At 38.5% G+C, this 13,783-nt stretch overlaps 2 protein-coding genes across 6 annotated transcripts in view; one reads left to right on the plus strand and one right to left on the minus strand.

The window, feature by feature from the left end:
* The window catches only part of frem1a (Fras1 related extracellular matrix 1a), a 40,005-nt gene extending 33,260 nt beyond the window's left edge, over positions 1 to 6,745 (minus strand). For all 5 annotated transcript variants that reach the window (XR_008600511.1, XR_004845958.2, XR_008600512.1 and 2 more), the window contains exons 1-2: positions 6,614 to 6,745; positions 3,042 to 3,257 (exon numbers count right to left, since the gene is read on the minus strand). The gene's annotated coding sequence lies outside the window, so the exon portion shown is untranslated. The remainder of the gene's footprint in view (positions 1 to 3,041; positions 3,258 to 6,613) is intronic.
* LOC111584487 (uncharacterized) lies at positions 4,859 to 7,214 on the plus strand. Its single transcript, XM_023293641.3, has 2 exons — positions 4,859 to 5,399; positions 6,636 to 7,214. The coding sequence occupies exons 1-2, from the start codon at positions 5,114 to 5,116 to the stop codon at positions 7,049 to 7,051; spliced, it is 702 nt and encodes a 233-aa protein (XP_023149409.2). The 5' UTR covers positions 4,859 to 5,113; the 3' UTR covers positions 7,052 to 7,214.
* The last annotated feature ends 6,569 nt before the right edge of the window (positions 7,215 to 13,783 follow it).

A 13,783-nucleotide genomic window follows, 5' to 3' on the forward strand; every position in this document is an offset into this window, starting at 1 on the left:
AGCACTGTATGTTAAATGCTGAGAAAACAAAGTCCAACTGCAAGCCAGAACAGAGAGTAGATTACATTTTAACAGATAACACTCAATCCAGCACGGTGTCCCATTAAATGGCTGAGTATTGTTGATATTTACTCTCAGGAACAAGACAAAGGCCTCAGTGATGTTGAAAATCTGGCTGATGTGAGGCCCAGTGGGAGGCAGCAGCTGGGAGTGCTGGGAAAGGTCCTAATGTTAAGCTGCCCGGAGCACTCAGAGGGTCGCAGCCTCGTTTGTAGTTGATCCTTTTTCCTGTTTGGGCAGAGCCTCGCGTTACAGTCGCTACACAATACATCAACAACAAGTGACTTATTTCCTGTCATGTCGGGAACTAAGTGAAGACAAACACGGACCACCGACCTCACCTTGAATTAACCTCACATGTCAGGAGTGAGTTGTTTTCACCGCCGACATGTCAATCAGGAGCATCTGCACCGTGTTGAAGCCAGCAGCGCTAAGCTAATGACAGTCTGCATTTACATTCCCATGCTACACTCATGGCAGCGCAACATGCACTCCCTCCCACTCCATCTGCATGATTTACACCCTTATTATTCTTTACTCTGGTCAACACTGGCATCTAGACAGCGACCCTTCTGAGCCAAATGAATTCATTTCAGTGGATTAGCTCCAGTCAGTGGATCCATCAGCACAAATCCTCTCAGTCAAGTGCATCTTTGGTGGTCTTTGACGTGGGAATTTACAGTGCAAATATCTACTGATCCTAATGGTAAGATAGACTGGGGAGTCCAAAACCGATCGTACAGCACGTTAGCAAGCTAAACATCTGCAAGCTAGATAAATTAGCCAAAGCAACATGGCTAGCTAGCAACATACCTCGAATATATCACCACTGTATGCATGTTAGATGAAAGTAACTCACTGTTGTGATCATTTCTATCCGACTTATCATACAGCTATTGGCAGACATAATCAGAACAAGCATCTCCTCTATTTTCTTGGTTACCAGGGTGATGAGTCCCGCTCAATCGGGCCTCACCGACCTCTAAAATGTTGAGTTTCTGTGTTGTTTTTCTCTGTTCACTATCTGCTATCCCCAACCTCATCCCAACTGGTTGAGGCAGATGGCCGCCTTCCCTGAACCTGGTTTTGCCAACGTTGTTCCTTCCCACCATTGCTGAAGGAAACTTTGGATTGTTGGGTTTAAAATTCATACAGTCTTCTCCTTACTGTGTTAAACGCTATGAGATGACATATCTTGTGAATTGCCGCTATATAAATAAAATGTAATTGAATCGAACATGCTTGGTCGTCTTTAAATGAACAAGAGTGACAACACCAACGGCCGTAAAGAAACAGCGGAAGATGCTGGATCTTCCTGGACACTCATCCAAAATGTGTGGTAGCAAAACCCTCTTTTGTATACTGAATTGAAGGGTGTGCTTTAATTACTGCTAATGAATTTAACTTCCCATTTGGAGCAGAATAAATGCTGTTTTTCCTCTCAAAAGTTACTTGCCTGTTTTCCATTGCAGGAACTTTGGGGCAGGTGTGAGGTCACACCAACGTTTATCGAAAATGCAGAACAATCTAACTTTTTGGTCTTTCTGTTTCCACTGGAGGATCCAAGAGCTTTGTAGTAGTTACTGGCTGTAACTCCAATTCTATGTAGGAATTAGAGAATGGAAGGTTGTATGTTTGCCTGGATAGCGAATTGATGATGGTGATGGTAGCGAGAAGACTTTGAGAAGTCAGAAAAATGGCCTCTCAGAGTTTAACCAGTCATTGTTGAGAGAGTTAGAAGCAGAGTGGTCGAACCCACAACCCAAATACAGTGTTACAGTGGTTCTTCCAATGTTAGACGATTGAAAACACAAAAGTTTGAACCTAATTTTTGTCAAAATCTAAGAAAGTGGGTTAGACCACTCTGCTTCCAAACCCCTTTGTCTTCTCTAAATTTGAACCAATCAGTGTCGCGACCAACTTATCAATGGCCAATCAGAAGTCCCTAACCTTAAATAGATGCTTTTTCTCCCCCAATAAGACCTTGAAAGAGGTTCTTTAGGGGCGTTCTTGCGGTCAAATCACCCTAAAATGACCAAAAGTTCCAGCAGTGGAAAGCTAACAAACTGGAGAACCCCTTTAATGGTCTATTTCAAAGGGAAATTGATTTAGACGAGGTGATTATTTGTGATCTTTTTCATCTTTTTAAACATCTGTGTCTTTCAGGATTAATTACATGCTTAGTCAGCTTTGGCGAATATTACCAATTTGACAAATGTTGGGTGGTAAAAACAGAACATGTGCTTTCTGTCTGTTTATAGGCCTCCTCACAAAGATAACACACCACAAACATGACATGTTCTTCAGAGGTCACAAAGGTCAAATAGCATCTCATAATTCTGCACTCGCTATATTCCTAACCCTTCCTTCCTTGTGTGTTCCTAAAATCACAAACCAACCAGCGCCGGACCGCCGAAAACATGCAGCTGCTGCGAGGGAATGCGATGTGTCATGTAACGAGCTCCACAGCTGGGAATGCCTGTTACATCCACGCACAGCATCTTCTAATCTTAATAATGACAGGGTCCTGAGCAGCCAGCAATTTTCAAAGAGGGGACGAGCCATCGAGGAGGAAAAGGAGAAATTCTGCAGAAAACACAACATTTGGCTGATGTCCAGGAGCGTAAAAAGCAACATAAAATCATTTAAAAAGCTCAAAAACTATGAGAAAGAGGAGCAAATTGTGCAAGTTACGCTGCTGCAGAAGAGAAAGTTGGGTATTTTCACAATAAATTACTGATGATGTTTGGTGGGTTTTAACACCTGGAAACTAGATTACAGTCAACATATATGTGACATGAGCTACATTATTTGTTATTAGTTCATTAGGACACTGATCCTTTAGATATCTTTAGATGCAGATGTGTTTAGCGATGCAGTGAAAGAGTATTCCCACAAAACGAGGAGCCCAAGCAAACATTTCACCATGTTCCAGAACAATAAAAGGAAAGCTAAGCACATGCATTTAGACATGCTCTTACCTGAACATCTTCCCTTTCTTCTCCCTTACCTGTCCGCCGTCCTCTTGCTTTCAGCTGCGACTACCTCATTGACAGAATCTGGCTCACTTCTCGGTAACAAACTCCACCCCTTAGAGATGAGACAAAAGGAGGGGAGGACAGAGGCAGGAAGATCTGACCGAGGACGCCTTCCTCCTCTTGTCGCTGCTGTGGGATCGGTAATCGGAGCGGAAAAACCTAAAGACAAACAGCAGAGTGTGAGATCAAAGTCTTGTCCAAAGTGCCTGGTGGTTTGTTATTACTGAGCAGAAGTGGGTACAGATAAAAGGCTTGGTGCGCTAATGTAAGGAAGCACCTGAAAGTGGTAAAATCATGTATTTTATAATAGATTACACGCCTTGGACAGCAGAAAAGACTTTTTATACTGGCTTCTAAAAAGAAAAGATAAAAAGTCACATGAATAAATTAAGTCAGACATTTAAAGTGAAACAACAAATAGTAAAAACAGTTGAAGAAACTGTGAAAAATGACATTTATGTTATCGTTAATTTTCTAAATTTTTGGAATTTGCTGAATTTTATTTTGGTGGGGACATCTGGTACGGCATTAAATAGTTTAAAGCGTATTTATTTAAACTGTGTAAAAGTACAACGAGGTCACAAGCTTGGTGGTATTTTTTTGATATTCTTGTCGTATTTATACTATAACATTCAGTATTATTTCTATGCTTTTATAATAACAATAACATACCATATGATTATTATAGAAGCATAAAAACAATACTATATATTATAGTATATAGTGGTTTTTATTTATTATTTGGAGGGTAGATGTGAATTTAATTCCCTAAAAAGTTCAATTTATAATGGAAAATATCTTAGCACCACTTTTGTATAAACAGCCATAATATACAGTATTATTTTTATGCTTTCATAAAAGTAACATAAAAAAATTATTGACAATATTGCAACTTTTTCCCATTAATGACAGCATAATGTTATTTTAGAGTATTTTTTATACCCAAATTACACTTTTATTCTAGTCTAGTTGTTTCTTGTTGACTTTGTCTTGAAATACTATTCATTATTTAAATATTAGAATTTTGCTTCAAGATAAACCATATTCTCATATTTTTATTTACTGTTTTGTTATGTTAATCCTAAAATCATAAGTTGAGGAACCTTTTCAGTCAAATAATGCTGTGAAAAATTAATTGAATATATTGCAATAATGTGATAATTTAGTAAAACGAAACATTTATCTTGGAATTTAAACATGTTCATTTTGGTTTTAAAAACTTTACTTCTGACAATATTGTAACTTTTTTCCATGAATGACAGCATTATGTTATTTTAGAGTTTTTTTTATACCAGAATTACAATTTTATTCGAGTCTAGTCATTTGAAATCATGAAGAAAATGTAGCTAAAGGGTAAAGAAGAGTCCTTTTCTAATTAATTTCTATACAATCCGACTTTTTCTCATAAACTAAGGAGTCGCCCCCTGCTGGTTGTTAGAAAGAATGCAGGTTTAAGTTATTTCTGCATGGGTTTCACTTCTTTCATATATCATATGTTGTTATTTAATCCACTGTTAATATGAAAACAGGATATTTCACTAAATTTATCAGCTTCATAGTAGTTCTGATTTTAAAGCAGGACACAAGAAACTATATTAAAAAGGAATCCATTAAAGAATCTGAATCTTTTTGACTTGTAATGCCACTTTTTCCCAAAAAAAACAAAAACAAAAGGTAATTTATTAGTTCATGACACATTGTACTGATACTACAGCCTTTATAGCTTCAGTCTTTTCTGTTTTATTCCAGTTACGGTGCAGTTTTTCCACTCAGTGCATCTGTTCAGAGCAGCCCCGTGGCTCGTTCCACTCCAGGCTCAAGTGTTTGTCAAAGGGAAGTAACATTCCTCAGCTCCAGAACCGGACCGCTTCACTAAGTCCTGACAGCCCCTGTGGTTCCTGCATGTCTATTAGTGCTCACACTGTTACACCAGTCGGTCAGGTGGACGCTTGAATGGCCAGAAGTGCAGATCTTTGACTGAATTGGACGCAGAAGGCGAGTAATTTCCCCTCAGAATGGTCCGAGTGGAGCATCTGGGAGTTGTTGACGTGACTCTGGCCTTCCTCTTGGTGAGCTCTGCCACGGGCCTGCTGCTGATGGATCAGCGCAGAGATGCAGACGACGACCAGGAGCTCAACAAAGCTATTCTGGAAATGCTGCATATCAATAAGGTGTCGGCGAGCCACCAGACCAAAGCCCATCCGTACATGAGGAGGATTTACCAGCATCTGGACTCGCTGGAGGCTCAAGACTTTGGGAGATCAGATGGAACGCTGGTGCAGAGTTTTCGGAGCTTTGGTGGTGAGGATCTGAGACATTTCTCTCACAATAACTGCAACTTCCTATTTGACTGCAGTAAAAGAATAGTAGAACAACTAGCTAGTTAGCCTTAGCAGTGTTGCAGTGCCCTCTAGTCGTCTTAGAAAAAACACAAATTCATGATGTTTCCTCCAAACCTAACCAAGCTGTCATGATGCTAAGCTTTCATGAGCTTCAATTTAACCCCCACATACTGCTACAATAAAAACACCTGGTTCTTTCAAGCTGATCTCAGTGAAAAAAGCTCAGAAAAATCCACAAAAGTGGGTTTATCTGAGCTTTTTTCACTAAGATCAGCTTGAGGTTGACAAGACTGAAACAAAGCCAAAAAGTTGTGAACCATGAAAGGAAAACTAGAAGCTAAAAGAGGCTAAAAATGTACCATAGAGCAGAGATGGTGGACCTTCCATCCCCATACCACCCACTGGTTTGTGTACGACTGTTTTGAACACTCATATTTGGCATTTGGCTGTTGCTGCTTTGGTCTGTTGTCCATAACAAGGTAGCCCAGCCCGAAAGCTTACGCTGCTTTATTGTCTATTTCCCTCCAAGTAGCCCCAGAATTTATAAAATAAGCATCATGATGTGTTCAGAAACTCTTGAAACTCACAATCAAGACCATAAAATCATGAGGAAACTGCTTTATGTGGTAATAAATCAAGGGAGAAGTAGAGTCGTTTTCTAATAGACTTCTAGTAAACAAAGGAGTCGCCCCCTGCTGGCTGATAGAAAGAATTCAGGTTTAAATTATTTCTGCATCTTTTATCTGCAGAAGAATCTTTCTCTAAAAATACCATGTGGTGTTTGGTTATAGGCGGCCATGTTGATTTTACGCCAGTAAACAGTAAAAATGTCAACTATGATACCTGTCAACTATGTTACAAAATGTCCTGTAATTACATATTGACCCCCTGTATCTGCTTTGTTCAATTATTTCTTAGCAAACATTTAAAACTTCTCATCGCGTCTTCAAAAATTTTTGTCAAAATTAAAAATTCATGCACTTAAGCAACACTGACATTGAACATTAATGTGATTTTTAGAACAGATCATAATGGATTATGTGCAGCTGATTTAAATTTATCAACCAGAAATGAATGGAAACTACTTGATGTCTGACAAAGTAGCAAAAATGCATTCAAACATCTCAAATTCCAAACACTGAGATGATCCTTGAGAATGTGTTGTCTTCATACCTGATGCTGTTCTTCATTCCAGGTCCTCCTGACGCCCCTCAGGGATGGATCTGGTTCAACATCAGCAGCCTGAACCCCACCATGCTGGGGGCCGAGCTGGTCCTGTTCAGGAAGACCCTCCACCCCCGTCCCCTCAGCATCACCGTCGCCCTGCACAGCATCGCCGCCTCGCAGGGAAACCTCAACGAAAGTCCTGCCCTGGAGGAGAGGCCGCTGACCCTGGACCAGCGGCCGTCCTCCGGCTACGACGTGTTCGACGTGTCGGCCGTTCTGGCCTCGAAGCCCCTGGAGGTTCTGGGGTTCCAGCTGCGCTACACGGATGAGAACGGCAGCCTGGTTCTCCATGAGGCGCTGACGCAGAGTCTGTACTGTCTGGACAGAGGCTCCCTGAGTGAACCCTTACTGGTGCTGTACCAGTCCCATCCTCTGCAGATCTGACTGCACTGGAATGACAGAAAACCAGTTAAACCTTTTCACTAACCTCCAATACTGCAGATACTGTTTAACTATATTTTATCTAAACATAGATGATGTGATAAAGATACCACAGTGAGGCTGGAACGGTTTAACTTTGGCTCAAAATAAACTTCTTAAAGTTACATTTGAGTTGTGCTCTGTCTTTTACTGCAAAGTTACACTAATTCTGAAGTCATTAAATATGCAAATAGGACTCCAGGACGCTCTAATTTATGTATTTAGGTTTTGCTTTTGGACTGATAACTTACACTAGATATTTGAAACAACAACAAATAACAACAACAGCAATAATAATAATAATACCACTGACAACAACGATAATGATAATATTAAGTGTAGTGACTTTACCTGTAGTCACTGCAGGTGGCAGTTAGGCTGGCTTCAAATTAAAACAGTGTCTCTGCTCGTTTGTATTTGATTCTCCATTTATTTATGGCAGTTGCAGGAAAGTTATCGTTCAGTTCACACGTTACATTACAAATAAAAACCTCCTGACAAGGTGTTTTACACACGGTCCAAAACTGTTTGGCTTCTTTCCCAAACTGCACATCTGCCTTCATTCACCCATTAGCCGGTAGATATGACGACTGAAGCCATGCTCACTCAGCAATGTTCCCTTTAATTTTTCATGAGTCTGAAACTTCATCCACACCTAACCGCATAAGTGCGTTTTTCAGCACATTCATAAGCATGCCGGACCTTTAGGTGGCAGTAGTTCCCCAAATCCTAGCAAGGTGGTGGAGAATAACCGTCCTTAACGTCGTCCTTCGCCTGTGTTGTTGAATGTGGAGCAGTATCTGGGCTTGTAAAAACAAGCAAGTAAAAAGCGCCTGTACAAGAAACAGCATCCAAAACCTTGTGAGAGCATCCATACTGTTACCGAATGTAAACACAGGTCGCATATGTGACGTAAGAACATATTTTGTCGCAGGCGGTGACGTTTCGAAACGCAAAACCCCGGTTACTGATGTCCACATGCAGACGCATAAAACGGAGAATTCGCAAATCTTCACTTTGGTCGGAGTTTTTAAAAAGAATCGTTTTTGATGACGTAAATCTGCGTTTTCGTGTGGATGATAGGCCGAATCGTAGAAAAATATCTTCGTTTTGTGAGATACCCGGCTACGTGTGGACAAGGGCTGAGCAAACACACAAACTCCCTGAGCGTTCCTTGGACCACTGTGAGTAACATCAGACGTATTAACTGTGGTCACACCAGCATCACATCCATTCAAGTTACATGGTTCATTAAAAGAATCACATTACAGCATTTACATTTCTGTTAAAACACTTTGTCAACAGGAGCCAGTTGAAGGCTGCAGTGATTTTAGTGACACTACAATGTATAAGAGTGAAGTTATTGAATATTTGTCTCTCTTTACTGTTGCAGAGGTTTTGCAAATTGCAGACGGACCCTGTTCACTCCATAGACACCAATGTTATTCCTGTAGCTTGAAAGACAGCTACTTTTGATAAAACTGGGCTTGTAGCACATTGTCTGCCTTGCAACAATGGGAAAGAGGCACCGTTTATGTTTTGACAACCTATATCTAATGAGTTATTGATGCTGGAAGTCCCAATCTGTGAATATCTTTCCAACTTTACTGAACTTGGGGCCACTACCACCTAAGGAGTGATATATTTAATTTTGAAAAAAGCATTTAGCCATACTTAAAGCTTTAAGTGCTTTACTAACACGGAACTAAAAATTTTGTATTGTTTTATTATCACAGGTTCTGTCTGAAAAGAGGTGGCATCATTTTAAACAGTGAAATCAAACTAATAAAATGTAATGACCAACCAGTGAGCAATACTGGATTCTGCAAAAACATAAACAACTTTTTTAAAAATCTAAATCTTATCTTAACACAGTTAATGTATTAACTTATTTATGTGTGTATGCATGTATTTATTGATTTATTTAGTACTGTTAACATATCAGAGTTCTGAGTGAGTTTTTCTTAAGATAGGCAAAGGCCATTTATTGATTACATACAGGCTGTTAAATGTTTATTGAAAACTAAAAAGCATTTTAAAAACAACAACTTAGGCATTTATTGAGTCACTAAAATACTGTAGAGTACAGACCACATCAGCATGATTCTAAGCATCCTCTGGTAAATGAACAACCAGATACTGATGTCTCTCACCATATGGACTTCAGGAGATGATTAGATGATGATAAACTGTGACCTACTGGTTGGGTTCTCTCTGTTCTCATGTTTCTTACATGTTTGTCCCCTGACAGCCGGGTCCTAATGTTTTTTGAGTAACACACCATACTATGACGTTTTTACAATGATGGTTCTACTATGGAACCAGTTTGACATGTTCAGGTGTTCTTTGTGTGAAAACTCAGAGATTTCAGGGATCAGAAGGTGGTTTTCAACTTTCTTTGTTAACTTTCTGCTTCAACTTTAAACTACATTTCCTTCACTAAGCCAGTCCTCTGGACTTCCAGGAAGCTGTGTTCCTATTGGCTGTCCAGGTGGCTGCTTGGTGTTATCAGGAACACCTGAGCAGCTCAGTGTCTTCCTGCTTTATTTAGCTGCAGACAAACATTTCCTCTGTTTCTCTTCACCAGTGAACTGGGTTTGGTTCCATTGCTTTAGTTTGTTCTTTAGGCATTAGCTTGCAGCTTCCAGCAGTAAAATCATCTTTAATGTGTTTCTTGGTGTGTTTTAGGGCTTTGTACTGGATAGTTGTCTTGGTAAATGTGGTTCTTTAGCCACAGTTAACACATGGTGCTAATGTGTGCAGTGATTAGTGGATTTGGTGCAGCTGAGTTGTGTCTTTATCTTGGCTGTAGTGAGTCTTCAGAGGTTTTTGGTCAGACACATTCTGTATTCTTGTTTGAGAACCAACGTTGGTTGTCCAGAAGGTAAGAGTTCCTGTCCTGATTCTCTGTTCTCAGAGGTTCTCTGGTAGGCTGCAGGAGACTTTAGCATTTGGGTTGTACTAGTTTGATTTTTGTAAGGTTTCATTTGGACGACTATCTTGAGGCCCCTCCATGTGGTTTAGTGAGGTTTTCTGGAACAGTTCTACATAGCAACCTGCAGCAGAAGAGACTTTGAGAGTTTTTAGGAAGTTCTGGAGACCAGACTGTAGAGCAGCAGAAACATTTGTCAGCAGTTTGAGCAGGAGAAGGTGAGCTTCAGAGTAGAAATGAGACAGAAACCTTCTTGACCCGTGTGGTGAGGTCCTGTACCAAGAGTTTGAGCAGGTTGTGAAGAGTCTGTAGTTCTTTGGTCTGAAAGCACAAGAAGAGTCGACTCATTAAAGGAGAAAACAGGAGATATTGTTGGTTCTTCTGTCGCTCTGCAGTTTCCAGTTTCCTTAGACTGAATATCAAGTTTATATATTAAATGATTTACCATGTGAGCCCAAGAAGAATTCAATAAACTCCCTCCATCCCCTGAACACAACATATTTTATTACCATGTTAAATCTTTTTTTCTTTTAAATATGTTTTTGAGTTTTAATCCTAGTCTTGGCATAGTTTTTTCTCTTTGCTTGTTTAGTTTTTTCATCTGTGTGAAAGGTGTTAAACAAATAAAGTTGAATTGATAAACTGAATAATTGACTAACTCATGATTGTGACAACAGAAGTATTTTCACTGTGATTTAAGGGTTTATTTCATTTTTAAGGTTGGGGTTAAAATCTTGACAGAAAAAGAAGATTAAAGAAATAAACTACATAACAAAAAGCAATTAAATCAAAGGGAAAAAAAATAATACAATAAAACTTTTGGAAAGTTTTATTGTTAAAAAGATTTAAGAAATTTAAGATGTAATTTTCTAATTAAACATTTAATTTTTAAATTAAATGTTTTGTCTTTTTAAAGGTTTAATAATCTAATTAAATATTTTGCATTTTTTAAAATGTTTAATATTCTTCTACTTTAATTGTATTTTTTAAATGTTTAATTATGGAAAATATTTTATCTGTAATTTTTAATATTTGTATTTTAAAAATTTTGTTTAATTTCATACTTACATGTATTGTATCTTGTTGAATTATCTAATTCAATATTTTGTCTGTTTAGTATCATTTAATTGTATTTAATGTTTAACTCTATTAAACAGACAAAACATTTTTGAAAATGCAAAACATTTAATTAGATTATTAAACCTTTAAAAAGACAAAACATTTAATTACAAAATTAAATGTTTAATTCGAAAATTACATCTTAAAGACAATAAAACTTCAAATAGGAGTTAAACAGAACATACAATGAAGCATTTAAAAACAAAATTAAACATTAAAAGGTGGTAAAACATTTAAAAAGAAAAACCTTAAAGATTTAATCGAAACAAATATTGGGAAAGGAAAAAAAAACGCAAACAAGCCGATAAAACATTTGAAAAAACAATTAAACATTAAAAAGACAAAACATTTAGAAATCAAATCAGACATTAGAAAAGAATAAAAGGTGAGAAAAGAACAAATCTAAACATTTAAGAAGAATCAAACTAAAGACAAAACATTTGAAAAGACACCAGTTAAACTTTAGAAGATCAAATTAAACAGAAGAGACAATAAAACGATCAAAAAGAGCAAAAACACATAAAGGTATTAAAGCGTTTTCTAGTCTGAAATGAAAACATCAAGTTGTTTCTTCAAACATTTCCTCTTTCTATGTTCTTGGTTTGATTGTGGACAGATTTACTAAGAACTCATTTCAGAAAACTGCTTTCCAGATAAAGTCTAATAGTAGTTGAAGGCATTGATCAAACTAATGTTACCTTCTGATCTCCACAAACTTTACTGTTCAGTGAAGAGAATCAAAGTTTGTTGAGGATTTCTAAAAAACCCACAGGTGAAGGTCTGAGAAGAACTCAGATGGATGTTCTAAATGTGAAATCAAGACTCATGGTCACAAGTTCTAAGGCTTCTGTTAACCACAAAGTTCAAACTAACAGAGAAGTACTGAGAAACTTTTAGAATTTCAGTCCTCAGACTGTCTGAAGGTTCAAACTAACAGAGAAGTACTGAGAAACTTTGAAAACTTCAGTCCTCAGACTGTCTGAAGGTTCAAACTAACAGAGAAGTACTCAGGAACTTCGAAGATATCAGTCCTTGGACTGTGTGAAAGTTCAATCTAACAGAGAACTACTGTGGGACTGAGAAAATTTCAGTCCTCAGACTGTCTGAAGGTTCAATCTAACAGAGAACTACTCAGGAACTTCGAAGATGTCAGTCCTTGGACTGTGTGAAAGTTCAATCTAACAGAGAACTACTGTGGAACTTAGAAAATTTCAGCCCTCAGACTGTGTGAAAGCTCAGGTCCTGAGGACTCGGGAGGTGTGGAGGCTTTGGAAAGTCTTGGAACTGAGGGTTCCACCCTCCAGCACAAAGGCTGAAGTCCAGCCTCCTGAGAAAAACGGTCGAGTCGAGACTCGAGTTAAAAAAAAACTCGAAAATGACAAAAAATAGATGATAAATGCGCAAAAAAAAGAAGAATTAGTATCTGAGCGAATAGCTCAGGGGGATAAGAGGAGAGACTACAGAGCGGAGGGTCGCAGGTTCAAGACCCACCACTGGCACTTTTCTTTCTTTGTCTTTGTCAGGATATTGAGAAAATTTAAGAAGTGTCTGGTCTTGAACCAGCGACCTGCAGCTCCATAGACAAATCCTTAACTCACTGAGCTACAGATCAGATACAAAGAAATAAATTCGTCGTCCCTTTGACATCGTAGTTGCTGACATCACCGCATGGGTGGAGCCAAGGCGGAGTCTGGGTGGAGTCAGGGCGGAGAGTAGGCGGGGAGGTGGGTGGCGGCCTCCCCCCTCTACTCCCCCACCTTCCCCCACCACCCACCACACCTTCCCCCGCCTCACGAGTTCTTCGAGTCTCCACAGGTTTTCCCCAGTTTCTGGAGTTTCCACCAGGTCAGAGGCAGAACAAGTTGTCATGAAGAGGTGTTGAAGTCGGCCAGGATGGACTGACTTTTTACAGCGACTAGAAGGAAGACCACTAGAAGAGCAGGTCTTTAACCACCATCCATAAAATCCATGGAGTCGCTCCACAGAAATGACGGGAGGTCAACTTTTATCAACCTCCATCCAGATGTTCAACTTGATATCTTTACTTGGACATTTTTAGCACCACAAACCTTTAGTATCACGCTTTATTATCATTTATTAGGACTTCCACGGAATCCACCAGCAGATTTACTTTTTGTTGACAAACTTTATTCTTGTCATCGTGGGACTGCAGTATTTAAAACTGTTCCTTCTATTTGACCTCATGTTTATTAGTTTTAGTGGAGAAAGTTATTTTAGTTGTCCATTAGTCTCTTAAAAACCAAATAATAAATTGGATTAGTCAAGAGGTTTAAAGTTCTTACTTTGTCATATTTTAAATATGACAAAAAATATAAAAATAAAGGGTCTTGAGACAATTTGACCTGTAATTGGTGTTATATAAATAAAACTGAATTCAAATTGTATGAATCTTGTAATGTTGGAGTAATTCAGCCATATATGTTGGAAAACACATTTTCTTTGTCCATTAATCTGTTGATTGTTTTCTCCACTAATTCATTTCTTGTTTTGGTTTATAAAATGTCAAACCCAAATATATTCAGTTTACTGTCATAAAAACCTAAAAGATTTACATTCATGATGCAGGAATCAGGCAGTTTTCCACTTTTTATCTTAGTTTAGTCAGAAAGATAGTTGATAATGTG

The sequence above is a fragment of the Amphiprion ocellaris genome, chromosome 23 (genome assembly GCF_022539595.1).
Source record: "Amphiprion ocellaris isolate individual 3 ecotype Okinawa chromosome 23, ASM2253959v1, whole genome shotgun sequence".
Classification (NCBI taxonomy): Eukaryota; Metazoa; Chordata; class Actinopteri; family Pomacentridae; genus Amphiprion; species Amphiprion ocellaris.

Excerpts from the sequence above, each read along its gene's own strand:
- LOC111584487 (XM_023293641.3), top strand. The coding sequence starts at position 5,114 with ATGGTCCGAGTGGAGCATCTGGGAGTTGTTGACGTGACTCTGGCCTTC. Across the intron at positions 5,400-6,635 it reads GAGTTTTCGGAGCTTTGGTG|GTCCTCCTGACGCCCCTCAG; the intron begins GTGAGGATCTGA and ends TCTTCATTCCAG.